The sequence below is a fragment of the Amblyomma mixtum genome, chromosome 10 (genome assembly GCF_055824585.1).
Source record: "Amblyomma mixtum isolate Tamu chromosome 10, ASM5582458v1, whole genome shotgun sequence".
NCBI classification, from domain to species: domain Eukaryota; kingdom Metazoa; phylum Arthropoda; class Arachnida; order Ixodida; family Ixodidae; genus Amblyomma; species Amblyomma mixtum.
This window is the reverse complement of record NC_143021.1, coordinates 102,025,050-102,051,664: the sequence shown is the minus strand read 5'-3', so window position 1 is coordinate 102,051,664 and position 26,615 is coordinate 102,025,050. Positions and strand designations below refer to the sequence as shown.

General features: G+C 47.0%; 1 protein-coding gene across 1 annotated transcript in view; it reads left to right on the top strand.

Moving 5' to 3' along the window:
- The window catches only part of LOC149326558 (cathepsin G-like), a 43,075-nt gene that overhangs the window by 6,005 nt on the left and 10,455 nt on the right, over positions 1-26,615 (top strand). Inside the window, exons 4-9 of the mRNA XM_089564613.1 lie at positions 230-336; positions 4,692-4,719; positions 5,739-5,860; positions 13,674-13,818; positions 21,172-21,286; positions 23,753-23,952. Coding sequence (XP_089420739.1) covers positions 230-336; positions 4,692-4,719; positions 5,739-5,860; positions 13,674-13,818; positions 21,172-21,286; positions 23,753-23,952 — 717 coding nt within the window. The remainder of the gene's footprint in view (positions 1-229; positions 337-4,691; positions 4,720-5,738; positions 5,861-13,673; positions 13,819-21,171; positions 21,287-23,752; positions 23,953-26,615) is intronic.

Here is a 26,615-nt window from a genome sequence, read left to right as displayed (position 1 = left end):
TTTTCGGTTGAAAACTTAGAGCGAAATTTAATCAGAATCACTTCCTGCTCTTGAGTGCCAGTTGGAAGAAAATGGACATAAATTCGAAGCAATTATTTTCGGTCACCTTACCATTCATACATTTTACTGCCACAACAATATTATATGTGCTTCTTTTGTGCAACTTCTGCACACGACAGCATTCAGTTCTCTTTTTTATTTTTATTTTTGCGCACTTCGTTCCTTAAAGGTTATGGTTGAAACACCGATACCAGGGACCAACCTTGCCGAAGGATGTGGTGGAAGTATAATTACACGAAACGTCGTACTGACTGCTGCCCACTGCGTGGTGTTAGAGTGAGTAGTAGCAAAAGTTTGCCTAAGCGCTTTTCCTGTTTATTTTCTAATTGTTTCGGTAAAAAAAGCGGTAAAAGCTAACACAAAACTGCAACAATAATCAGCCACAGCAATTTTTCACCAGTTCAGTGTACTCTAAACATTTCTTTTTCAGTTTTTCACGAATACATTTTCAAAAGTTAACTAAAGAATCAACGCTGTAGAGTTTCTGTGGACGTTTCCACGTGCGAAATCACAGGAAGCGAACTCCCGCAGTCAAAAGCATTCCGAAATTCTGCCGAGTCCAATTTTCATTTTACTTGCTAATAGGTCAGCGCGTATAACACGCCTACACTTATAGTGTGTTCACAAATAATACGCCTTCATTCTACATGTTATGTCTGTACTCTGTGATCTTCTCTGCATTATTTTGCCTTGTGCGGCGGTAAAAAAAGGCGAAGAATTTAACTTTAGCTGAATAACTTAACTAAAAAGTAAAAAAACTCAATGGCATTAAGTAATATGTAAAGGGAGGTTTCAAACTCACTGCAGAGGACTTTCGTCTAGGGAAAACATAAAAAGCTTACGGAAGCTAGTGTATGTGGGACGAAATATATGCGGATGAATTAAAGTAATGCATTCATAACAGGCAATAAACAACGATAAATTAAGAGATCGTTACACACATGCACCAACCAGGAAGATTTCGTACACTAAAAATGTAAGTAAATCATACAGTGTCCAAATAACTGTAATGTGAATCGAAACGATGACTCCTAAATGTATTTCTTTAGCTACAGCGGCACACCAGCCAATTCATAAGAATAAAGTTAGAAATTTTCATGACTAATACAAATGATAATTAAAATTTTCAACTCAATAGATATTAGAATTACCACAAAACAGTCACTTATTGGCCCCACGTCAATAGCGTAGATGCGCAGTGCGAATAGAGAAGCGAGGAAAAAATAAAAAAGTAATATTAACCAGAAACTTTTTTTTCCTCAGATTCATTCTGAGCTGACGCCAAAAAGCAACCACCACAGATTTCATAGAAAAAATTTGGGATTATAGCCAATTATGCAAATAGATCTTTGGCGAAGTGTTTCACGCAGAAAAAAAAATGGTTACATATGCGTTCCTTGTCTTGAGTTGATTTGAATTGAAACTTTAATATTGGAAAAGAAACAAGCTAAAAAAGGCTAATCTTATTGTAGACCATTCAGCATGGGTCAACCCGTGCACAAATTGTTGCGTTTTCGTCGTTTAGAGAACAAGCGAATAGTTCTCCGTTTCCATAGGTTTTTTTGCAAAACCAGCAACAATGTTTCGGCCAACGAAAATTTTCTAGCATTTAAATGTTGCACACCTCGGTCGTAAATTAATTTCAAACTGATATAACAGTGCTTCTCGAAAAAATTGGTTCCAAATGGCAAAAAGTCACTTTTTCTTAGACTGCGAACTGGGTTTGCGTCAACGTCCTCCCTATGAAACTTAGCGCCCTGACCAGTTATGCCATTTAATATATTTGATATTGTTGCAAAAATTATATATAGTCAAATTTTAATTGAAAATAACTTGGCTAAGGCGCGAACACATTTCTTGAAATTCGGAATGAGCCTCAGCGCTGTACAGTGCCGAACTTTGCCTCACTGCCGACCCCGTTAGCGCCGCGGTGGCTCAGTGGTTATGGCGCTCGGCTGCTGACCCGAAAGACGCGGGCTCGCCGATCCCGGCCCTATGGAGGCGAAATTCTAGAGGCCCGTGTACTGTACGATGTCAGTGCACGTTAAAGAACCCCAGGTGGTCGAAATTTCTGGGGCCCTCCACTACGGCGTCCCTTATAGCCTGTGTCACTTTGGGACGTTAAACCACATAAATGAAACCAAACCAAACCACGTAACAAGTGTCCCAGCTACTTTATGCAAGGTTCATAAATATGCTGATTTGCAATAGCTGTACGCAAATTAAACCATATTTAGTCACTTTATGTAGTATTTGAATGAATAAGTGTATAAAAAATTTACTTTTCAGATATCGAGTATGGGGCGGAAATTGCTGCGCCAAGTCACACAGCGTAGCGAAAACCACTAGTTTATCACTCATCATTTCTGATATTTGTTGTAATGATCAGATTATCTGTGTTAAAAACAAAGTTCATGAAGTCTGAAAAATTACAGACATAAAAATAATGCACTCGCGTGCTGCGACGTCATTGCCTTGAAACGGGGAACTCGCAAACGCTGCCGTCCTCGGTAATGCTGCGATTGGAAGGGCCAAACCTACGAGGTGTTCGCCGACAGCAAAATTCAATTGAAAAGCTCCGACCTGGCTGCGTTCTGAACGGGAACAGAGGGCGTGGCGGTTCGATGTGCAGGCCGAAACGCCTAGAAGCGTCCCTATTCGTCGGTCGGGCGTTTCTTCTCTGCGGTCGCAGAGTAATCACCAGCTTGAGGAGCGAAGCATGGCGTCGCGAAAAACACGCTCTAGATGAGATGTACTTGTCAGCGACAATGAACGCCGTTTTAGTGGTTCAGCTTGCATATCGGAACCGCCAACTACCGCCTCGCTGTTAGCGCTGAATGCAGGAGGCCACCGATACTACTTTCAATCTGTCCGTCAGAACCCACGTCATTGTTTTAATGTGAAAGCAGTACTGCTCTCATTAAAAGAAAAGCCGGCGGCGTGTTTGTCTGCGGTCTCCCAGATGGTACAGGAAAACACAGCGATGGCAATAAAAAATGGCTGATGGTTTAGCACGGCTAATCACAAAATAGTGTCGAAAGCAAGTTGATCAACGTGGCAGTGGCGTCCACCAGCAAAAAACCGATGTGGTTGGGGTGTCTGCACCAGGTGTTTATTATAGATGAGATATCAGCATGATTCTTTCATTTGGTTGTAAAGCAGGACAGCTCATTATGAGGCATGCACAAACCTGATTCATTGGCACTCCGCGCCAATCGGCGCGCGTCTTTTTCTAAAACGAATCATGCTCACTTCATGATCCATAAACGCATTGTAGCGGCAATAGACTGTCATGCACCTCCGAATTTATCACGCACTAGTCAGTTTGAAACATGTTCGAAAGCCATCACTCGGCAGTAACAGAAAATAACAGCGAAAGCTTCTATTACGCGCCTTTAAATCATTTCCTAAGTGGAGTGCACTCAAGCAATGTTGCAGCAAACGGACCTCGGAAGTAACAGGAAAAGAGACTGGTCTCCGACTACGTGAAAATGAAAGATAGGAACAAAGCTGCAATACGAAGCCCTCCGGCATCGCAGTCTTCTGAATATCTATGTAAAATAGAAGTTTCTTTTCAGAACTTTCCACCTGACGTATGTTTTGAACAAGTCGAATAGCACAGTACATGTTATGGCGAGATGGTTAATACCTCCGCGGATAGACGGAGGTTTTTTGAGAGTTGCATTTGCATTCAGATATGTTTATTTAGCTTTTCAGGAAAGCTCAACATGTTAGAGAGAGGAAAACAGAAAATTAAGCGCTTTCGCGACGCTGGAGAATGCGGCAGCATTAGGGATCTCTGCCGCAAAACTACTGCTTCTCTTTTATACATCGCGGCGCGTTCTCATAACCGCACTGGCGCAATGATGCACCGGTTAAGCGATTGGCCACTGCCCTGGGGGTGGCTCTTTAATATGTAGCGATTCGTGGTCGCATTGAGACCCAACTGCTCGTCCGGGTCTCCCTTTATTGTAAAGCTCTCAAGAAGTACAAAAAGGAAGAAAAAAAAACGTGAGATGCAGGCGGCGTCAAACAAGAGGTTATTGCAGGTAAACCAGTTTAAAATAAAAGAAAAAGGCAACGCCCAGGAAACAATTTCAGATAAACCAAGTGGAAAAACAAAGACACAAATGATATGGCCGGGCAAAGGTCATTTTTAGGCAGACAGGCCCCAAAGGAATTAAGAATTAAGAAGGGGGAAAAGAAACATGGTTGGGTCCAGCCTTCCCAAGAGCTGGTTCTAACCATGTTGGCCAAAGTTGCCTCGGATGAGGGAAGGTAGAAGGCGGGTCTGTAGGAAGGACGAAAAAAAAGGAGAAAAACAAACAGTAGATAATGGGCTTCAGAAAGCAGAAGGGGTATATAAAAAATCGCGAAAGAGAAAAGTGAGCTAAGATAAATGAGAAAAAGGTAGGGACAGATAAAATGACACAGACGAGTGAAATTAAAATTACCTAAACAGGTCAAAAGCGGGAAAATATGGCCGCCAGGAGGAATTAAAAAAAAGCAAAAAGAACACATAATGATGAAAGAAAAAGGCTGATGGTTTAGCTTCGTTAAACCTGGTGTGTACAAGACAGCCTCTCAGACGCTGCCCAGTGGGTTGCCCGTGAATTTTTGGCTCGTTGCAGTCCCAAATTCACTGAGACGATTCGCGTGGTTAGTTCGACTCTGACTCCGTTTGCATCGGCTGTTGTTGGGCAGACATCGAGGCGGCCTCATTTTTGAAACAGCGCAACAAAGACGGGACGTGGAAGCTGAGGGCCTCTTCGTCCGCGGCTCGTTAAAGTCGCTTCAGCTTCTTGTCATTGTCGTTTAGCGAGCCGTTCTTCCGTTCTTCTGGCGCCTCAGCCGCACACTTGGCGTTCCTCGCTTCCTTCTCGCGTTGTCGGCGGGCTTTGTACTATGCTACGACTCCAAGATTTTTCGACGTAGCTTCTCTTAGCCTTTGCGGACGCCGTGCTGAGTACGTACGCTTAAATCATCCTGTTCATACATTGAACATCCGACAAGCGAGCGCACGCTCACGATCACGCTGACCAGCGAGCACAGCTGCGCACTCGGCTTGGCGCAAACGGTAGTAATAAAAACAGCGCATGCGCAGATGTGGTTTTTGCCCGACCCCATGTAACGCTCCGCAGCTAACGTAGTGCAGCTTTCGCTTCAAAAGTATAAAAGTAAAACAAACAAACAAAATCAAACACAAATTGCGTGTACACGCAAGGCGAGCAAAAAGCAAGGTCCGCATGACCGTGAGCCAGGGGCAGAACTACGGCCCACGAAAATGGGCCATATGGTGCCCCTGCCCACATGAGACATATGCGGAGCTCAGGAATTGCAGGTAGGTCTAAGCTCCTTCCGAGTGGGAATAAACACGAGAGGCTGGTGAAAGGAAAGTAGAAACGCGAACGGAAATGCAAATAAGGAACAACACATGAAACCAATGAGAATGTAACAAAGACGACGGACAGTCATTAGGGGCAAGAAAGTGCGGACAGCCAGCGGCACGGCGTAAATAGAAAGACGAAGGAAGGAGTTAAAAGCGATGGAAGTACTAGAAACTGCCGCGGCCAGTTTGGAGAGGGAAAAATGGTCAGGTTGGAGGTCAAGATGGAAAGAGACGGTGAATGAAGGGGAAAAAAACAGCCCAGTGAGTGTCAGAATGTTTTACGGTCCAGGTGGATGACCAGAACCTGACAACGGTGGTGCGCATGCGCGTGCGCACAGACAAGGGCAACAGCCACGACGGCCGCAGGAGGCCACGCATCGACACCAGAGGAGCGGCCCAGTCTGCTAGGCCGTTGGTTCAGACATCACAATGGGCGGGTACACAATACAAGAAGACAGGATGGTGAAGAGAAATGGCGGCAAGGGTGGGCTTTATGTACCGGAAACACGTAAGTCGTTCGTGGAAAGAGAGTGAAGAGTCTGAATTTGAGAAACGCAGTCAAAGTAGACATGCACAGGTAAAGTAGAGAGGGCGTGCCCAGCATAACAATAAGCCTCGTGAAACGCAACATTCTCTGCCCAGAAGGCGCTAGCAGCTGCCTCAAGACGAAACCGGCATCCCTTCCGCAGTGCACAAGAAGACGATGATGCGGTATAAGCAGTATCCGCCGATTGGGACGTATAGGAACAATCCGTGAGTATATGAAGGCCAGGAAGAGAGGACTGAAACGGAAAGTGAGGCAGGAGAAGACGGCTGAAGAGAAGAGGATGCCAGAGAGTGAAGGTAACGCCAGGGATCAAATGGGGGCAAAATATCAGAAGGTAAATAAGTGTGACCTCCAAAGTGGACGGGATCTACACCATTTAAAAGGTTGTACTCCGCACAGAGGCGATCAAGTTCCAAGGGAATAGGGAGTACCCGGAGGTGTACCTGAAGCGTATCCGTGCGCGTTTTGCGGAATGCCCCTGTGATAGCGAGAAGAGGGACGCGCTCCACAGGAACCACCTGCTCCCGAGTTCGGGAACTGACGCTTCCAGACAACCAAGCGGGCGCGGCGGCAGTAAGAGCGGGTTGTACTACCTGGAAAAGAATTCTGCGTAGAGAAGAGGGAGAGGAGATTGGTGAAACGATACAAGTAGACAAGACGCGAAGTGAAGATCTGTGCCTTATCGCGGAAGAAGTAAGTATGACGTAAAAAGGTGAGGTGGCGGTCTAAGACAACGCCTAAAATTCGAAGTTCCTTTTTGAATCTTTAATTGCAGTCCGAGAATCGCACGGTGGGATTGCGTTGTTCTAATCCGCCAACACCTTCGGAAAAGAGCATATGCAATGTTTTCGTGCACGGGATAGTTACTCGTTAATGCGAGGCCCAACGGGCTATCATGTCAAGGACGACCGCACACAACTGCCCGAGCTCTTGGCGCGTGCGGGTCTGTGTCAGCACACAGGTATCGTTAGCATAAGCCTTTCTTATTACGCCAGCAAGCAGCGGGCACTACAAAACGTCTCCGATTATAATATTCCACAAAAGTGGCGAAACAGGGTATCACTGGGGGCTGCCGATTTGGCAGACACCTCCTCACCCGTGCGCGTGCGGTAGACTACCGTGCGCTGGGAAAGAAAGGAGCCGAAGGGATTCGATAAAGCAAGCTGTTGGGTGAGTTGGTGACGATGTTCTATAGTTACAGCGCAATAAATAGGACAAGAGAGGACGACAGAAAACAGTGTTGAGTTCTATCATCCTCTCTTGCCCTGCCTTTCGCGCTCTAACTATGGAAGCCCATTAGGAGAACAGGATGGAAGGGTGACCGCGGCAGCGAAAGAAGCGAGGGACGAGGGGGTGCCAAACGCTATCCAACGCACCCTTAGATCGAGGGTTATGAGAACCACAGGTGTGCGGGATGCGCAGAAATGTTCCAGAGCCGTTTGCAACGAGGCCAGGGCTTGCACGGTGCAGCGCTGATGAGTAAACAAAAACTGGTTAGTGTGGGGATGGCCACTGGCGTGCAAATAAATAGTAAATACGACCTTAAATTTTTAATAAGGACAGAAAACTGGGAGACTTGGTGGGGATTGATGCTTTTAAATGAGCAAAAAAACAAAAAAACACCGACCCTCGGAAGGTTGGATGCACGATAGCGCATAGGAAAGAAAACAGGTTCACGGATTGTGACACGGGGGTGGTTTATGAAGTCCGCCTCAAGTGTGGTAGGTCATACATCGGCCAGACGGGTCGGTTTATTAATGAGCGGATGGCGGAGCACCGGAGGTCTTTGAAGGGCGCGGTCTCGTCGAACCTTGCTTTGCACTGCAGGAATTGACATGGATGCTTTCCACATCTGCATAAGACCAGAATATTATTCAGACACCGAGACTAAATTTGCAGGGAGATAGTGGAAGTATATCTCATCAAGAAAAAAGCAGATGCATGCGTCGCTTCGCCTTCCTGCGGCCTGCTAGATGAGGAGATACCTTTCCTACGCAATTATCTTAGCAGAAGTAGGCAGTACGGAACGTTGACCTGACCGGATGCTACCTGTTGGTTTTGTTCGTTGTTTTTTTGGGTTTTGTTTAGTGTGAATGAATTGACAGAGCACGTGCCAAAGTTTGTGATTGTGTTGCGTCTGTTTCTTTGCGTCTGTGCCCTGGGTTACTTCGAGCTTTTATAAGCACCTGTTTCCTGAAATAAAAATTGAGTTGATAGTCTGCGCTCGTGTCGTGCCTTCCACCTTTGTGTCCGAGTTTTTTTGCGCCGTTAAAAGTATGTAGGACCTTGGAGAATGTGTTGTAATAATTTACAGAGTACTGGGTTCATGACTATTGGCCGGTAGGGAGGGAGGAATGCGGTATAGCTAAGGGAGGAAGACGATCCGCCCGCTGCGCTACGCGGAGGAAAAGTGGCTGAGACGGAGGGCACCGTTGCAACGGAAGAGAAAGAAGGACGGGTGGGCACGTCAGAGGCCCGTACCCAAGGGCGCCATCAGCCCATCCAAGCCGGAAGCCGTGCCCGTACCAAAGGCGTTCACGAGCAACTGAAACTCGTTACGCGAGTACGGGACGTCCGGTAGTAGAGAAGGGTGGCAAAGAGACTCCACCGATGCCCGGATAGACGCGTGCAATGGTGAATTCATCAAATAATTCTCAAAGGCGACCTGCATGCGGAGCAAAAGTTGGCCGACTAGACGACAGAAGTTGTCAGAACGCCGCCTACGATGTCTAGAGGTAGTGAAAATTCTGGGGCGCGTAGTTTGACGAATGCCTTCTTAAAGGGTGCTCCGAAAAGGCTTTTGCAAGTCACATCTTGACAGGCCTTACGCAACACCCAGACCTACACCTCCATGATGCTGCGACGGTAACAGGCAAGTGCCGCCTGAAACGCGGTACGTTATACGGGGCGCATCAACGGCGCATCAACGATGTGCAAAGCCGAAAGCGCTGGCGCAAGGCTCGAACGCGGCGCCGCTTCATGGCGAGCTCAAGGGACCGCCATGATTCAGGGGCCGGAGCACTCACAACCGTTAAAGCCCCTCAAACTTCGTAAAGTAATGGCAACCTTTGAAGAATGCCGCCCGCAACCACCCTTCCGTCTTCTACTCTCTCCCATGCTGGGTGCTGCCTTCTTGCGCCTAAACGAGCGCCTCCCCAGGCATGTGTTCCATGCCTTTTTTGATGCATGAAAAAACATTTCTGCATCAAAACGAGAGGAGAAAGCGGAGGAGGGAAGGCGATATGTTGCTACTTTATGAAGTTTGGGGGGCTTTATCAACTGTGCGCTTGTGGCGCTCAATCAGAGCGGTAACCCGATCGTGGAACCGGGTGACCGCTGTCTCCAGAGAGTCGGATCAACGCGGACCTGAGCCAACAGCCCGGGGAAACGGTGCGTCCCTTGCGAAGCACTCAACAATACAAGCCCGGGATGCAATCGTTAGGCGGTGCTGCTTCGAAGTAGGCCGACGAATCCACACCTCATTATAAGAGTTCTCGGAATGAAATTCGGCGTCCGAGACGATCTAGGTGTACCAGGAGCTGAGCAGGGACGGGGAAGCGAGCGTGACGTCAATCCACGAGTTCGTGCAATGGTTATCGTAAGTGAGGCGGAAGTAAGATTATCTAAAACGGGCAATTGGTGAGCCAGGGCAAAGCGAACGAGTCTGCAGCCACGCGAGTAGGAAGGTACAGGGCCCCAAAATTCATGCCTGGCGTTGAAGCCATCCTCCAGGATGATGGGGCGGCGGGCCGCCAAAGTGACCACTTCTTCCAGATGGTCTAACGCAGAGTCAAACAAGGCGCGCGCGGGGAGTAAACCGAGACAGAAAAGAAGCAACCAGATCGGGTGGTGCAGAGCCCCGCCACAACGAACGTGGAGGCCTAAATAGGCAACGCCTCAAAAATAGGATCCCGCGCAAGAACAAGCGAGTGAGGATGAGATTTAGTCGAGAAGAGGGAAACCCCACAAGGAAGACTAACAGACCATGCTACCGACCAGATATGGGTCCGCTACCTCTGTCAGTGGAAACGGAGAAGAAAGAAAATGACTCGCGAGGCAGCAGTTGCACGCCAGGTGCGGTGAAGGCTGATCTGCAGAAAACACAAAATAGCCACGGCGATATAAGAAGGCATAGGACGGAAGATAAACGAACCAGAAAATGATCATATATGGGCGACCGCTGCAGGGGAAGTAAGAGAAGCGAAGGAAGAAAACAGGATCAGGTGGCGGTGGGGTGCGACAGTGGCATATAGCCCGAAAAGGGACGACAGCAACGCGACCAAGAGCGCCCTAGGGTAGATGTTGACGAGATAAAGTTTAACACGGCACTGTTGGCTTCAAAAAGCAAGCGGCGGGCCATTGAGCGGAACCGGCCATAGAAGAGGCGAAGAAGAAGGCGAAGAGGGGTAATGAGCACAATCGCAGTTGCGCGGGCTCGAAATGAATCCAAGCGTACGGCGGGCACGCGATACGCTCTCGCGTATTGAGACGTGAGACGGCCGTGAAAAGAGGAGAAAAAAGGGCAGTAATCTTTCTACAAAGTTGGCAGAGTAGATGGAACAGTGGGGAAGCTGCTAAACGTGCCCGGGCCGCAAAAAGGGAAGAAAAACAGCACAATGATTAATAGATTTCGGCGGTGGTGGAGGCAGGAGGGCCGAGGACGAGCTACGCAGGCAAGCGACAACGAGTAGCAAGAAAAGAACGATACGGAGCAAGGCTGACTGCAGAAGACCGTAAATGCAGCCACAGTTTCGGCCGTGCCGTTCATGGGATAGGGACGCAGGCGACCGCGTCTGTAATGCCCACAAACGGTCTTGGCACGAACGCAATAATAAGAAGTAGGCACGCCCGGCTGGATGGTTAGAGAGGCGGCCAGCCGCGTCGCATAGTGTCCCGCATAGGGCGGTGGCACAGAGTGGCGGTGCGACCCCTCGCACCGTCGGCAGTAGGCCTTAGCGGGATCCACTGCATGCGGGCACGCCTTGAGGGCGCTGGCCGTACTGAGCGCTGAACGTGCAGAGCGGGATGTGAAGATAGTCCTGGATCTCATTCGAGGTCCAGTCCACGGTGACACGACGGGCCTCCCAAAGCCGGGAGGGTCAACCTCTAGGACATGTGCGCGCTGTCCAGAGCACTTAATAACGAACAGTCTGACCTTACGTTTATTTGAATCTACAGAGAGTGTCGGGTTCAGCCGGCTGAGGGCGGTCACGAGGTCCTCAGAGTGGATATGAGGATCAACCCCGAACAGGCGGGTATGTGGATTGCGCCGCTGAGGCGTACCGATATTGATTAAAGCCCGGGTGTCCTTGATGCGGGAGATGGCAGCCTACAGGCTCTCGAGGTTCCCAAGTTCCCGGGATGTGTCCACGAGGGTGGGACGAGTCTTACGGCTCGTATTCCGTAAGACTCAGAATCGATGGCCGACTTGAGGGTAGCGACCTCGCGACCCACATTCACGGAAGCCCCAACAGACACCAAAAACATCTCATTGGGCTCTTCGGCCGGAGGACAAACTCCGAGCTCGAGGGATCCTGGGTGTCCCTATGACACCTCCATACGCCTGAACCAGCGCCGACGGGTGGAAGAGGTACGGCAACGCCGCGCAGGGCCGCCGCAGAGGTCCTACGCACGTCGGCTCTGGCCAGCAAAAGGCGAAGTTCCGCTTCGGTCTCGGAAGCCCTGGCGGACTCTTCGGCATTACGAGCCCTGACGACTGTCAGCTCGCGATGCCGCGCGATAACTTCCTCTCGCAAGGTTCGGACGCGCTCTATCAGACGGATGGCGCAGGCAAAAAAGTGCTGCGCATTAGCGTTCAGGGCGGAGACAAGGTACACGAGGTTGGCCTGGACCCCTGCGGTGATCTTGTTTTTTTCGTCCTTAATGATGCAATGCAGTTCCTCGTGCGCCACTAAAATGGATGTACCAGTCCCCGGCTCTAGGTTGTCGGGGTCTTTGGAACAGCAGCAGGTGATGGGGAGACGCCCCGAACACCCGGTAATGAGGTGAAATATGAGCCCCAAAGGGGTCGGGATTCACCACCTGAAGCTGCTCCAGGGTCACGTAGACGATGTCATTCTGGCATCACCGCGTCGTTGGAGCCCGTTTCTAGGCAGAGGTGACCTCAGGAGGTGAGGGATCCGTGGATAGTCCAGCTCTAAGCGCCAGGCCGGCAGTAGCTGCGCGGTCAGTGAAGGCTGAGCCTGTAGCCGCAAGGCCTAAACAGGCAGCTTCCTGGATGCAAAGTGCTGAAAAAATAAAAACCGAGGTTTTGCGCTAAGACGGGAGAGTATAGTCAGGTGGTCTCCGAGGTGTTACAGGGCCCCTTCAAGCAGAGAACCCCTCTAAGGGGCCTTTTAGACCTGGGAAGAAAAGAAATCAGCATGAGCTCAAAACAGTGCGATCCGCAGAAGAGTGCCTCTTTTTCTTCTTCTAGAGATGGGCATCGATAACTCCCTTTTGCTGGCACACGAAGAACTGCTGTCCATCATTAACGAAGGAAAAAACAAGATTACTGTAGGGGTCAGGGCCACCCTCGTGTCCGTGGTCACCGCCCTGAACGCTAATGCGCAGCACTTGTCACGTTTGCGCAGATAGTTCTTCGCGATGTTATCGCCTGACCAATGAGCAGATGCACAATGCCCCGGTGGGCAGGTGGCAACTGCGCTGAAGTCTTTTTAATTTCGCTGTAACCTGCCATGTGGGGGTGGGTGGGGGGGGGGATGCACCTTCCCTAAACCTAGTGGCCATGTTGTCTCCTGCTTTCTCGCGACGTGGATGGACTGGCGGCGGCTTTTCTCGTGACCGAAACCTCTAAAGCTATCACATTAATATTCTTGTGATACACCATACTTCCGGAGGCTGCTACGCAAGCAGCCGGGTTTCATGTAGCGTTTTAAGCCCACATCACTGCCGCTTTCTCTTATTCGCATCTCACTCTGCATTCTGTTTAGTTCTTTTGAACTGCCTTTTCCACTGTTTATTTTTTTTGTTCTGCCGCGCTCAGGTGTAACGCCTGTTTTGTTCTAGCCTTAGCCTTGTGCCGCGCTGAGAGGTAGCCCATGGTTGGCTCCGTTGCTTTATGATGTGCCCCTGGTGAATCGTTGTTTTGGCCAGCAATAAGCCGTTCTTTTGTGCTGACTGTCGGTGTGTCACTCGTCGGGCGAGACCACGGCTCGCGGGCTCAGTTCCATGGGAAGCGAGGCCTTCAGTCTGTCAAGAAAGCGTCTTCCTGCCCTCTGTAATCAGCGCAGGGTGAGCCTGGTTACTGAGCCAGACGGGATGCACCGGCAGAAGTGTGGCTAGCTTGTAGCTGCGTCCAGGTCCGTCACGTCTATGATTGGCTGGTTGACTGCCCACCTCATGGTTGGGTGACATACTGTGGTTATAGCCGCAATTTACCGCAGGGCCTCGCAAAATTTGAAAAAAAAGTGGTTACCAACAAGCCCTCAGTTTCTCGTACAATATGGAAGTTTTTTACCCGTTAAGGTACGTTAATATGTTCGCGATTGAAAAAAATGCACTATGTGATTAAAAAAAATTGGGGTTGTGTGTTTCTAGAATACACAGCCATGAGCGTCCTTTCTTTAAATTCCAAACATGTCACAATGATATGTTTTGCTAACTGCGGCTGAAAATTTTGCTCACTTATTTTCGTGTCCCACAATTTTTTTTCAGAAACGCAGTAGCAATAGAAGAAGTAAGAATTTACTACAACACGACAGAACCTAGTGAAGGTCCAGTCTACAGTGTAGAGACAATGCTGCCGCATCCAAAATTCAACGGGCAAGCAAGCGCAAAATACGACATAGCTCTGTTGAAAGTAAGTAAGCCTCCTATATTGCATCGTGTGGAGCATGAAAATATTTATCATCCCTGCATTATGCAGTCAACTTTTCAGAGATGCTCACTAGATTTGAAGTCCGCGGGATAAATAGTGCCTAAAGTTTCATTGAAGAAAAAATTATACCTCAATAACGTAGACACTGGGTTTCTTGACTCATATTTATACATGCTACATTGCCGCAGAGCCTTTTCAATTGGTAGGACGTTCTTGAAGGCTAGTGAGTTCATTATATAGGAATGTTTGCCAAACCGACGAAGAGAGGAGGGAAAGAAACGAAAGCGTCACCATGGCAGCAAACTCCGAACTGTTTGTTGAAGGAAAAGAAGCCATCGGCTTTTTGAGGCGAGGAACCCAAGAATCGTCACCACCTGTGTAATTCACACACGAACAGATAAGTACAAGAGGGAAATCTACAAACAAAACCTACAAAAGCACTTGCAACAATACTTAAGGCCAGGATAATCGGCATGGAAACCTGAGATCGTGCCACAGAGGAATTCAAGTAAACATACTGAAAAATTGGCAAAATAAAGGTGTAAAGAAGCTATACTTCCTTTAACAAATACCTGGAGTAAATAGCAAAAGTGTGGGAATAAAAAACATACTGCGGCAACCCAAATGGCAAAACGCAAAACAGCTAGCAAGAGTAAAGCCGAAGACGAGGCGATAAAACGTGAGACAGCTACGCAGATAGCAGAATTTAAAACAATAATCAACCGGAGAGAAAGTGAAGGTCAGGGAGAAAAATGTAGTAGATGAGGCGAAAATGAATAAAAAAAGTGCCATCACGGCAGTCTAACAAACTCGACCAATAGAATACGCATTAAATAGGCGAAAGTCCAGAATTGTATCCTTAAACTCGTAAACTATTAAAGAGAGAAATGGCTGAAATACAGCGACTAAAAAGATTAAAAATATTTACAAGTGGCCTTCCAGAAAAGCGATTTCCTCGGTAGAAGAAAAATGGACTGCGTGCTGGTGCAATCTTCTTTCACATTTACGACGTCAGATGCTTTTACCACATCCCTTTTTGTTCTCTCTTTCGAGCTGGACGAAAAAGTTGTTTTTGCAAAGATAGGTTTGCAGGCAATCTTTCTCTTGCTCTCACCCTTTCCTTCGCATGCCTTTGAATGTGGGCCTACGCAGCCTTACCAGTTATTCATTGCTGCCAAGTTATCTTCGCGTGCCCTTTCATGAAAATACGCACCCGTTTCGGCAATGTACAACATCCTGCAGGTGGGTAGAAATTTGTACACGACCCACGGAAAACAATCCTTACTACACAACACCCTATTTATCTTTTCTTAAACAACAATGGGCATAAGATGCTCAGTTTATATGATGCCAAAAAGACAATCTTTACAATGTGTCGGCTCATTTTTTTTGTTTCAAGAAACGCGATGACTGTAAATTGTAACCTGCAGGATATCTTTCTTGGTAGTGTCTTCCTGATTTTTTGCTATCTTTCGCTTTTGTTTAATATTTAGCTATATGGACGACTTTTTACTTGTTTTCTACAAGCACTGCTCCTCTCCAAAGACGATACATAAAAGAGTGTACTAGGAGCTTCTAAGCGACTCGGCAAGCAGCTAACGTTTACCTATGAGTCTCCTAAGGAAGAAAAGCTTCAGTTTTTAGATTTTAGTGTACATTTGAGCGAAAGACGCGTGAGCTGGGCGTATTACCCTTGTACATAAAAAGAGCTTTTGACAGTTTACTTGGCAAACACAAAAATAGAAAAGAAAGGCCTAAAAACACTCCGCTTGGAAGCCTCTCTTCGGAGGTCTTGTGTCCATAAAATGCAAGCAAGTTTTGATCGTCAGTTGGAGATGCTATTTTGAGCTGGTCTCCCTAGGTTGGTCGTGGTGGTTGCTGCTCAGAAGCTTCTGAGAAAAATGAAGACCGGCGTTCAAATGATTGTTGCGAATACCCGGATTGAAAAGAGAGTAGTTGCACAAGGTAACCCAAAACTTGAAGAAGGTGGCTAATTGGTTTAACTTTGCGATTGTCGTTTCAACCCCAAAAAGTTCTCTCGTTAAGAGGTCCCTCTGTACTAAGGTAAATAGTACATTGGCCAGACTGGACGATGCGTGAATGAGAGACTTAAGTAGCCCTCAAAAAACCTTGCTAATAATGAGCGCACGCACCTCGTGGTTGATTACGACAGCAATCACACAGTCTGCACCACCCACGCCGCCGTCGCCGCTGAACCTGTATCGCTGCCCGGCGGAAGTGGCTCTGTCACGTGAACACATCTCGGGGCCGCTCCGACTTTTTTCTCGGAGCGCCTCAAAGCGCTCTGAGCTGGAGGCGGGGGCTCTGAGAGAACCAGCCGAATGTAGTCAGAGCGCTTGATTTCGACCAGCCGAACGTGCGGCTGCATCTCAGAGCGCTCTAGAGCGATCTGAAACGACCAGTCGAAGACACCATAAGATTCCTTTTAAGAAGAGTTTGCGCAGGTCAACGAACATATAGTATATGCTTTGATCTTTCCGGCTGTTACAAGCGGTCCGGCGGCTGGCGGACGCCTGCCAACGGATCGGCGGCGGAGCCCGCTAGCACGAAACGAGACGGGTGGCTGGAGCAAAAAGAACGAGATTTATTTCGTGGCTTTGGTTTTTATAGCCAGTCAGAGAAAACGACAAGGAAAGGAAGGGAAGGCTGTGCTAGGCCGTGACGCTGCGTGATAAGATGAGCAGGGTGGAAGAGGGCACCCGTGGCGCTGACGAACCCGTTAGCTCCTCGCAGCACCTCCAATCAATCAGTCGTGAGTTGAGCCCGTGTTTCGTCTTGTGTGTTCTTTTTTTTTGTCTGGAGTGTGCTTTGAGCTAAATCAGATGAATATAATGCTGATGAAGCTTATTCCTCAGCTGTGCTCTCGAGATTTTTTCAATGTTTCCTGGCCGGCCACGGTTATGTCAGAGCGTTATAAATGCGCTATAAATGCTGTAAATGCGCGTTTTCAACGGCAGATGGGTTGACTTAGTCCTAGGGTTTTAGGACCAGCAAATGTAAACCGCGAATTCAAGCTTTAGGTGCAAGTACTACAGGAAATTTTCACTGCCCAACTCATGGGTGAAAGTGAGGCCTCCAAAAAAAGATGCAAATCTTTCGGATATGTTGTTGACGGCCTTGTCAATACTCTGCAGTGAAGTGTAGTAAAACCACATCAGCACCAACATCGCGATAAATGCGCAAAACACGCTGACCGCAATGGCGTTAAGCGACATGCTAATGGAATGGTGACAAATGATCCGATGAACGGTTGTCCCTGGAGCTTCAGGTCCGGCGAGTCCTTAGCCCCTCACCTTCGGCTGTGCGCTACCGACCGCTGTACCTGAAGCTTAAGGGACAACCGTTCACCAGATCATCTCGTTCATCTTGGCGGCAAGCCTTTCATCTTCTTCTATCCTTTGTGATCATGGTCATCGCCACCTCATCATCGACAATTTAAGCAATCGATCGGGACGATCGCTCCGAGGACCCGGGTCGTGTTACGAAGAAGAAGAGGGCAGTGGCGCGGGAAGGAGCGCTCGTGCTAGGCCCACAGCCATTAAACCATATTATCATCTGTCATCATGTAGTGCTTTTCCTAGGCTTGCCACCTGGTAACAATATAACGTACAAGACAAGTGCCACATTGGAGGCGGCACAAATTCTAGTCTTCTGTACAAAAAAATTCCCATACAATCCTGTTGCAGTGTATTTCCAGTGAATTCGTCTCAGAATGCATCTACAGGATTTTCCACAGACATAAAAGATTGGTACATTTCGATACCGCATGATGGATTCTTTGAAGGAATTAGGCAGAATGCAATATAGAGAAGAGCGATGAAGTTGTCTTTCAGAATATATCGGGCACGACCGTTGGACACTTCTTGAACTTTTTAAAAATATATATGAACACAAATTCCGACTGCGCCTTAAGAAGCATTAACTACATATGACCCAGAATAAGACCTGGGTATGGAATGCAATTAGTGTAATGGCAAATTTCTCACCTTTTAAAAGTTACCTTGATATATTTGATCAAATGCATCAATCATCCTCTGTATTTGCCTTCTGGAATGTAGATAAATTGTACTTTGTGGCGCATATGCAAATATATTTGTTCTATTACGCGTCTTATTGTATTTACTGCACTACAAATTGTGCACCTATGTTATTTAAATTATAGGTTTCATATGTTGCTGCTCCTGCATATTGATTCCCCGCCGCAGTGGCTCAGTGCTTACGGCGCTCACCTGCTGACTTGAAAGACGCGGGTACAATCCCGGCCGCGGCAGCTGAATTTTGATGAAGGCGAAATTCTAGTGGCCCGTGTACTGTGCGATGCCAGTGCACGTTGAAGAGCCCCAGGTGGTGGAAATTTCCTGAGCCCTTCACTACGGCGTCCCTCATAGCCTGAGTTGCTTTCGGACGTTAAACCCCTATAAACTAAACCAAACCAAACCTGAATATTAATGGCACTGAGGCACTACCTTAGGCTTCAAGATATTACGGCCTGGTTTCGGCTTTCTACACGTAATGCACAGATATGTTCGAAATCCTTCACTGCGCAGCGGCTCCGCCGTTGAGGCTTCGGTGTGCTATAATGGCGCGGCAATCTCGAGCCCCATATATAAAGCCTGCGATGGCCACAAACCTGATATCGTCAACTTTTGATTTTTTGCGCCAAAAGCTTCAGCAGCCGTTATCTCTAATTTCCTGCTTGATGCGCGCCGTCTGACGTAGCTGCCGGCAATAGCGATGATACTGCAAGCACGATGCCACCTCCCTGCCATCTACGGTGCAATGATTCTTCAAGGTCCCTGCAAGCACGGTGATAACGTGCTTGCAGGGTGCACGGTGGTAACCTGCACGGTGATAACGTGCACATGGTGTTGCTGTCACGTGGCCACTATCGAGCAATGAATATTTAATCACCACCTCCCACTGTGGGCAAGGTGCTCAGAAACCGGTGCCCAGGTTACCACCACCTATGGTGGCAAGGTGTGAGGATGCCAGAAGGTGACGCGACCTCTATCGACCAATCAGGCTGGCCTAGAAGGGCTTGTTTTGATAGCATAGCAAAAGGGAGGATTCCTGGGCTAATTTGTTCACGACTGATGCCGAAAACAGGAAGAAACCTGGGACAAATAAGAAGAACGCAGCGCTGATTTGACAACCGAGATTATTTCATGCGAAGTCCGAAGAAATACAGAAAGGCTCTTCAAACCAACAAAAATACCAGTGCGAAACTTATATTAGTGGTCCATATCTAAAGAGGCTATTTCCTTTTTCGATAAGCGAAGAGATGGCACGCTGAAACATCTGTCACCTCTTTTATCACTCACGAACACTTCATAAAGTTCACCGTTTTGTGGGCTTCTGTACGTGCGAAGAACTGGAATTTTGTAACTGACAACTGAAAGCTTCCCTCATTTGCTGTCGGTCTACGTGCGCCCCACCTTCATCGAGTTTGAGGGCCAGCTGTTCGTCCAGCGAAAATGGGCCCGCATAGAAGCATGTATTGGGCAATATCTAAGGGACCTTATGCAGGCACGAGCCGAGAGAAGGTGGGACGAGGCCCTGCGCGACCGCAGTGTAATGCGGATGTTTTTCTATCGTTGATGACTACTTGCTCATCCTCAGAAATTCAAGCAGCGGCCTCTCAAAGGATAGTGAAGAATTACGTGCCCTGTTTTCAAGCTTCTCGATTGATTTTAATTCACGCGGGAAGCACCTGAGGAGAACCAGCCCCAATTTCTGGACAAAGGCTCATATTGGAAGACGGGCATCTTTGTTAGCTCTATGTCCCGCGATCACAGAAGGGATTCCTGCCCTATTATTCGGCGCACTCGAAAGTGGTAAAGCGTGCAGTAGCCGTGAGCGCTCTAAGGAACGCCTCCACAGGCCTTGCCTCCACGGCATCTTCGAAAGTGTCAGAGCTCAAGCTGAAAAGCCACTTCCAGCAGGTTATCCAAAGGGTCTCATCAACAGCATAGCTCGTTATTTTTTGAAAGAGCTGCGTCAACAAGGCGCTCGAAACGTCTCGATGAGCGTCCAGTCAAGACAGCGTCAATCCTGTATGGTCATCGCGTTGCCCATCTGCTAAAAATGGTTGTATGAAGAGGAGGTTTTCGTCTCCTGTTTTCGGCGCCCAGAAAATTGCGCAGGTTGTGCAAGAAAGTAAATAAGACAAAGAAGAAAAAACGAGTGCAGAAGTAAACACGTGACTCATTGTGTGGAATGGAAAAAGAAACCAACCTCTGATATTCCTCTGTAAAGCGGTTCTTCTTATGTCGACCAAACTGGTCGTTGCTTAAACGACCGCTGAAGAGAGCATGGAAATGATATTAAGAAATGCAAAGATATCGCACTCGCCAAGCATGTGGTCTGAATTGCAACCGAGCACTCAGTAAGAATACATTGATTTGTTGTATAATGTCTTACATGCAACCAGACACAAAACAAAAGATTTCAATCAGGAGGGAGTGTCCGGATAAAACTCTTTCTCACACAAAACTAAGGACGGTAGTCGTTTTGTCCTGCATGATTAAGGTGCAGAAGGTGTAGTGGACGCTAGCTTCTCTTTGACCGGTAATTGAGAACCAGGGCGGTAAAAGAAACAGGCGCGCTGTCCTTGCACATGTTGGTCGAATTTCAAGTAAGCGGAAAAAATGCGGGCAACAGCAGTGGCAGTGATGTATTTCAGAAAATGTTGGCAGAATATGTTCAATGATTGGCAAGCGCGCCTCGGTCTCGTGTGAGGAAGAGCGGAAAATATTCGGTGAGGCATGTTCATGTGAAAAAAGGGTCTTCTAACATATCCCGAAGTTGTGCGGCGGACGTATTTTATAAAAAAGCGGCTCTTCTCTACATATCAGCTTAACGAAGCAAAGCCGGTCTTATGGTGTAAGGTTATCTTCCCGTGTGTCCAAACACTATAAACAACAGCGGGAAAGTTAGTCTCCGCTTGACAACACGGCTGTTTTTTTGTCGGCATCCTCGTCAGTATTTTCTTGTCGTTTCAAAGCTGTGCCATTTATAAAAAATAAGCATACGTGTTTAAACTGGCTCTTATTCGGCCGGCAGTGAAAGCATTCTGCCTGATATCTTTTGCTTTCTTGCGTTTTTGGGCGCGCCACTTTGCAATATGTATAAGTTTCGCGTTTTCTTAATTAAACCTCATTTATGAGTCAGCCCGTATGGCGTAAGTTTTCTCCTTTGCGGCTTTTTGACTTGTGGTCCTCTCTCCAAAACAATGCTCTTCGTGCTTGGTGAGTTTTGTTCTCTGTTGTATTTTGTATTCTTCTAATCGTCTGTTTTCTTCATTGCCTCACATAGACTCGCAAGCGTTTCAATTTTGACAGGTTTGTTAAGCCTGTTTGCCTTCCCACTAAAAAAATTGATGTCACAAGCAAGCACTTGCTAGCTGCCGGATGGGGACAGACCAGCAACGGTAAGAAAATTTTAACTTTTTTTTAAATTTCTAAGGATTATTAAAGAGAGTAGTGATTTCAACCGCTCGGTTCATGTGTTGTTCAAAGTTGTATGCAGATGAGCGAGCCAAATCAACAAGAAATAAAAGCTAGGCGAAATGCAGATCCCAGGATTTGTTTCACCGGAAGAGCCGGTGAAGTTAGCGCGTTTTTCTTCCCTCAGTTGTCGTGTACACCCGCAGTCAAAAGTTTATGAAAGGCAATATCAGATAAAAACTTAATTTTGTGGCTCTCATTACATGCATATGGAATAAAAAATTACGAGGAACTTTAGCGGCTAAAGTGGTGAAAGGCGAAAACCTGAGTGCTGCATTCTGCTACGCGATTGTTCACAGCACATTTTGTTGGTGCATTAATTAACTGCCAGTTAAGGAAGCTTAAGCTACGCCTTTAGGAGTGGAACGCGACAGCGTTTTGTAGCGCTGCCACGGAGTCCAAGGAACGCCACCACCCGTTCGTTCGGCGTGATGCGTTGCCCTTTGAACGCAACGCTTTATGAGTGAAGGAAGTGGGGCTGTGATTCTCTGTCATCTCGGTGGACACCTGAGCCGCGCCGTACAGGAAGGGAGGTAGTGTGAGTGCAAGAAGAAAGAGGGGCCGTAATGAAGAAAATGAAAATTGTATTTGAGGAAAGGAAATTACTCAGTAACTGTCTCACATATCTCAGTAGACACTAGTCGAAAATTGTATTTGAGGAAAGGAAGTTGCGCAGTAACTGCCTCACATATTTCGGTGGACACCCGTCAAAATTCGCCCGCGGTGACGTCACGACAATTGGGAGCAATCTGAAACACGGACAAATACGCCTTGCTCGTCGGTAAATTGGTTTTTGAGGAAAGGAAATTATCTGTCTCTCATATCTCGGTGGACACCTGAACCTCGCCGTAACGGAAAGGGAGGAAGATGGGAGTGAACGAAGACACCGTATTCACTAGACGCACCTTTGTTCATTCCAAACCATTGAGCTGACATGGCGGAGTGGTAGCGTGCTCGACTCGCACTCCGGAGACCAGGGTTCGATTCCCAAGCTCGGCCAATTTCCTACTCGATTTTTATTTATGTGGTCTGACTAGAATGGTTAATTAGACTAATTGGTTAAGTAAGGAATTAACTAAACTCAGTCAAACTTACTTGCAGCATCACTATACGATCCCTTTAATTGGTTGCATGGTTAGTAGCCAGAGTACAATTGGCCCCATTTGAAATTCGCGCACTGTGAAGTCACGACCGTTTCGACTAATTGAAAAGCGTGACATGTCGACAACTCCTGCTTACAACGATGAGGCATTAAAGGCTTCCGCCTTAATACCGTATACGCAATTGTAGTGTAGCTGACGTTTGCGAGATTTCGTCAAGCTCCGACTCTTGGGAGGCAGCGGCATTTCTCGAATTAATATTTCCAGATTAGGTGCACCCAGCGGGGAAACGAGCAGTATTTTACGGCGTTTCAGCATGGGTTCCGAGAGAGTCTTTTTGGGGATAGTGCATATGCATTCCAGATTATAAGACGACAGGGAAGGACTCCGCACAACAAACGCACGTCATTTATTGCTTATCACGCGTGATTCAGAGTAATTTTGAATAACACCTGGGACGGAGGTATGAACTTGTAGCGATTAGATTTGTCGCTTCTCACGCAGTAGCAGCGGCCGTTGATTGCAGGCGGCTTCACAGATTCCTCTGTTTGCCTTGCTTCTTTGCCGAAAATGTCACAGAAGCCAACCGTGCCATATTTTAATATTTTGTTTTGGCTGCTCTTCGCGCGACGCGGCCCGTGAGAAATATAATAAAGATGTGAAAAGCAAGAAATATTTTCGAATATTTACTTCCCTTATTTTGGTTGTCAAGTTGTGGGCATTGCCTTTACAAGACACCCGTTCTAACATATGTTATTCAGTATATGCAAACAAATTTAGGTTAGTAGAAAAGCACAATGCACCATTAGGTCTCAAGCAGCACTCTTTGCATGCGAAGGTATTAAATTTTTTTGGGACAAAGTCTTATTTCACATATTTGTCAACGGGTGTACGCTTCTGCGTGAGATGGGCTGATCTCAGTATGATGTGGTACGGGTATTCCTCTTTGTATCCTTAGAAGGCTGCCGGTGACCTCCTCTTAAAAAAAAACAAAGGATAGTTTTAATAAACAGAGGTTCTAGAATTAAACATGGCAAAGTTTAACGCTAGAACCTTATCCCCTGAGGCTAGTCTCGCTGTATTGTTTGAGGAAGTAGCAGGTATTAAATCGGATTTATTGGACTTAGCGATTTTAGGAGGGCAGAGGGGTGTGCATAGTTTTAAGGGGCGGCTGCATACTGTGCTATCGTGGATTTGTGAACCGACGAGAACTAGATGTGCTATTCCTCATCAATCAGGATATAGCTGGCAACATAGAATAATCCTATAGTGTTAACGAGGGGGTGGCAGCTATGGTAACTATGCCTAATAAGAAGTACCAGCAGAAGGAGGAGCAGCGCTACGCACCTTCATCCAGCCATGATGACAAGATCGCTGAAAGATTCTCAGATGACATGGAATCGTCACTTTACAATGTAAAATCACAGTGCATTGTGCAAACGGGATACTTCAATGCGACGGTTCGCAAGAAGCAGGCAAGAGACCAGGAGGTAACTATAGCAGGGGAGTTACTAGTAGAGTTCGTAGATAGAAATAATTTACGAAATATGAATACCTCCTTCCGGGAGAACAGAAACGAGAGACTAGGAAGAAGAAGTGGAAGCGCCCCAAAGGGAAGCCAGAAATGAAATAGTTTCAAACTATGCGCTAATCTTAGCAACATGCAGAATGTAGATATCCTCTGATAAGTGTGTTGTAGCGATTACATAAAGGGAAGTTATCGAATTAGCTTACACTTGAAAAGGGAACAGAAGAAACTAATGAGGAGGCACGCGTTAACGAGTTAGCGGTTAGAGAGAAAGCAGATGAATGCAGGATACAGCTGCAGAACAGATATGCGGATTTAACCGAGGAAGACGACCGTAATGTTCGAACAATGAAGGATGATCTCACAGCTATCGTTGCGACGTGCGAAGTAGAAGTAGGTGGTAGGATGGTTCAGCAGGCTGCAGGAAAGTGGTCTCCGGACAAGAAAAATCTGATTACGAAATGTCAAAGCTTCAAAGCGTCTAACCCTGCAGAAACAATAGAACCGGCAGAGCTGTTAAATTAATATACAAGGGCAAGATAGCCGACATAAGGAAGTTTAATATGGAGAGACTCCAGGTTGCGCTCAAAGCCGCAAGTAGCCTAAAAGGGATAAAGAGGAAATTTGGCGTACGTAAAAGGCGAGTGTATCAGTTAGGAGACACAGGCGGCAAAGTCATGACCAATATAAATAATATGGTCCCCCGCCGCGGTGGCTCAGTGGTTACGGCGCTCGGCTGCTGACCCGAAAGACGCGGGTTCGATCCCGGCCGCGGCGGCTGAATTTCTTGAAGGCGAAATTCTAGAGGCCCGTGTATGTGCGATGTCAGTGCACGTTAAAGAACCCCAGGTGGTCGAAATTTCCGGAGCCCTTCACTACGGCGTCTCTCATAGCCTCCGTCGCTTTGGGACGTTAAACCCCAATAAACCAAACCAATAAATAATATGGTTATAACGCTGAAGAGTTACACACAAATCTATAAAGTAGCCAATGTAATGAGAACGTTAATGATAGAGGCGGCAGCACACAGCAATTGTAATTCCCGCTATTAAAAAAAAAGGAAGTAAAGAAAGCCTTAGGAGCAATGCAAAGGGGGAATGCAGCTGGTGATCATCAGGTAACAGCAGATCTGTTTAAGGACGGAGGAGAGATAGTGCTAGAAATACTAGCCAACTTGTATGCGTATAGGCTTGTGACATCGAGCAGACCAGGAGCTTTGAAGAACGCTAATATATTCCTAATTCCTAAGAAAGGAGACGCCAAAGGCTTGAAAAATTACAGACCGTCACCTTGCTGTTCCTTTCCTACAATAGAGTCGGTAATAGAGTAAGCGCCACTTTCCACTTGATTGAAGGAAATGATGAGGCATGCATTCGTTATGGAAGCTCGACAACTGACCATATTCACAATACCATTCAGGTGGTAGAGGAATGCGCAGAATATAGCAACCACTATATACAGGGCGTTTCACCTAACACTTTACACAACCTTTAAAAATAGGCTTTTTGAGTTATACGAGTGCTTTTTTCGGCTTAGCATTGTCAGTGGTGTAGTACATCAGAATACAGCTGGTTAACTAATATTGAATAGTTAACTCTTTCACTAATACTGTTAGGCTCCTTAGTTAGTGAAAGGTGTGTAGCCCACCGTAAGTAATATCCATGTCAACTTTTAGAATTTCGAAAAAGTGGTTACCCTCTGCGCTGCGGCCCACCAAATGTTTGCTACATCGCACCAAAATACATGCGCTTTCGACAAGCCTGCAGGCAAAGAAACTCCTCCAGTGCACGTAACTGGCCCATAGCCGAAATTTGTTGGGTCACAGTGCCGACGGTAACTGCATTTTCGAAATTCTAAAAACTGATATGGATAATATTTACGGTAGGCTGCCCGCCTCTCAGCAATTAAAGAGCCTAATAGTTATAGTTAAGATAACTATTTAATATTAATTAACCAGCCAGCTAGTTAGCACGCCTTAGCTTTATTATGAAGTACTACGCCGCTGACAATGCTAAGCCGAAAACAGCGCGCTCCTAGCTCAAGAAGCCTGTTTTTAAAAATTGTGTAAAATCTTAGGTGAGACACCCTGTATAGCCTACAATGACAACGAGAAAGCATTTGACTCAGTCGAAACCTCATCAGTCAAGCAGGCGCTGAAAAATCAGGGTGTAGAAGACATATGCGCAGTACTGGAATATATCTTTAACGACTGCACACCTACCAAGGTCCTCCGGAAAGCTAGCAATGACACTGCAATTAGAAAGTGTGCCAGGCACGCAGACGAGATCTTGCCAATGCTATTCACGCCTGCTCATAGGAGGTGTTCCGAGGCCTGGATTGGGAATAGTTGGCTAACAATTCTGCGACTGGATGGTGATAATGCCTTGCTGAGTCACTCGCGAGATGAGCTGCAAAGCATAATCAGTGAGTTAGAGAGGCAGAGCAGAATGTACGGCTCTAAAAATTAACATGCGGAAAGCCAAAGTAATGTTCAGGAGTCTCGCAAGGGAAGAGCAGTTCGCAATTGGTAGTCAAGTGCTGGAAGGAGTAAGGGAATACGGACATTTATAGCAGGTGGTTACAGCTGATCTGGACCATTAGAGGAAAATAATTAAAAGAATGAGA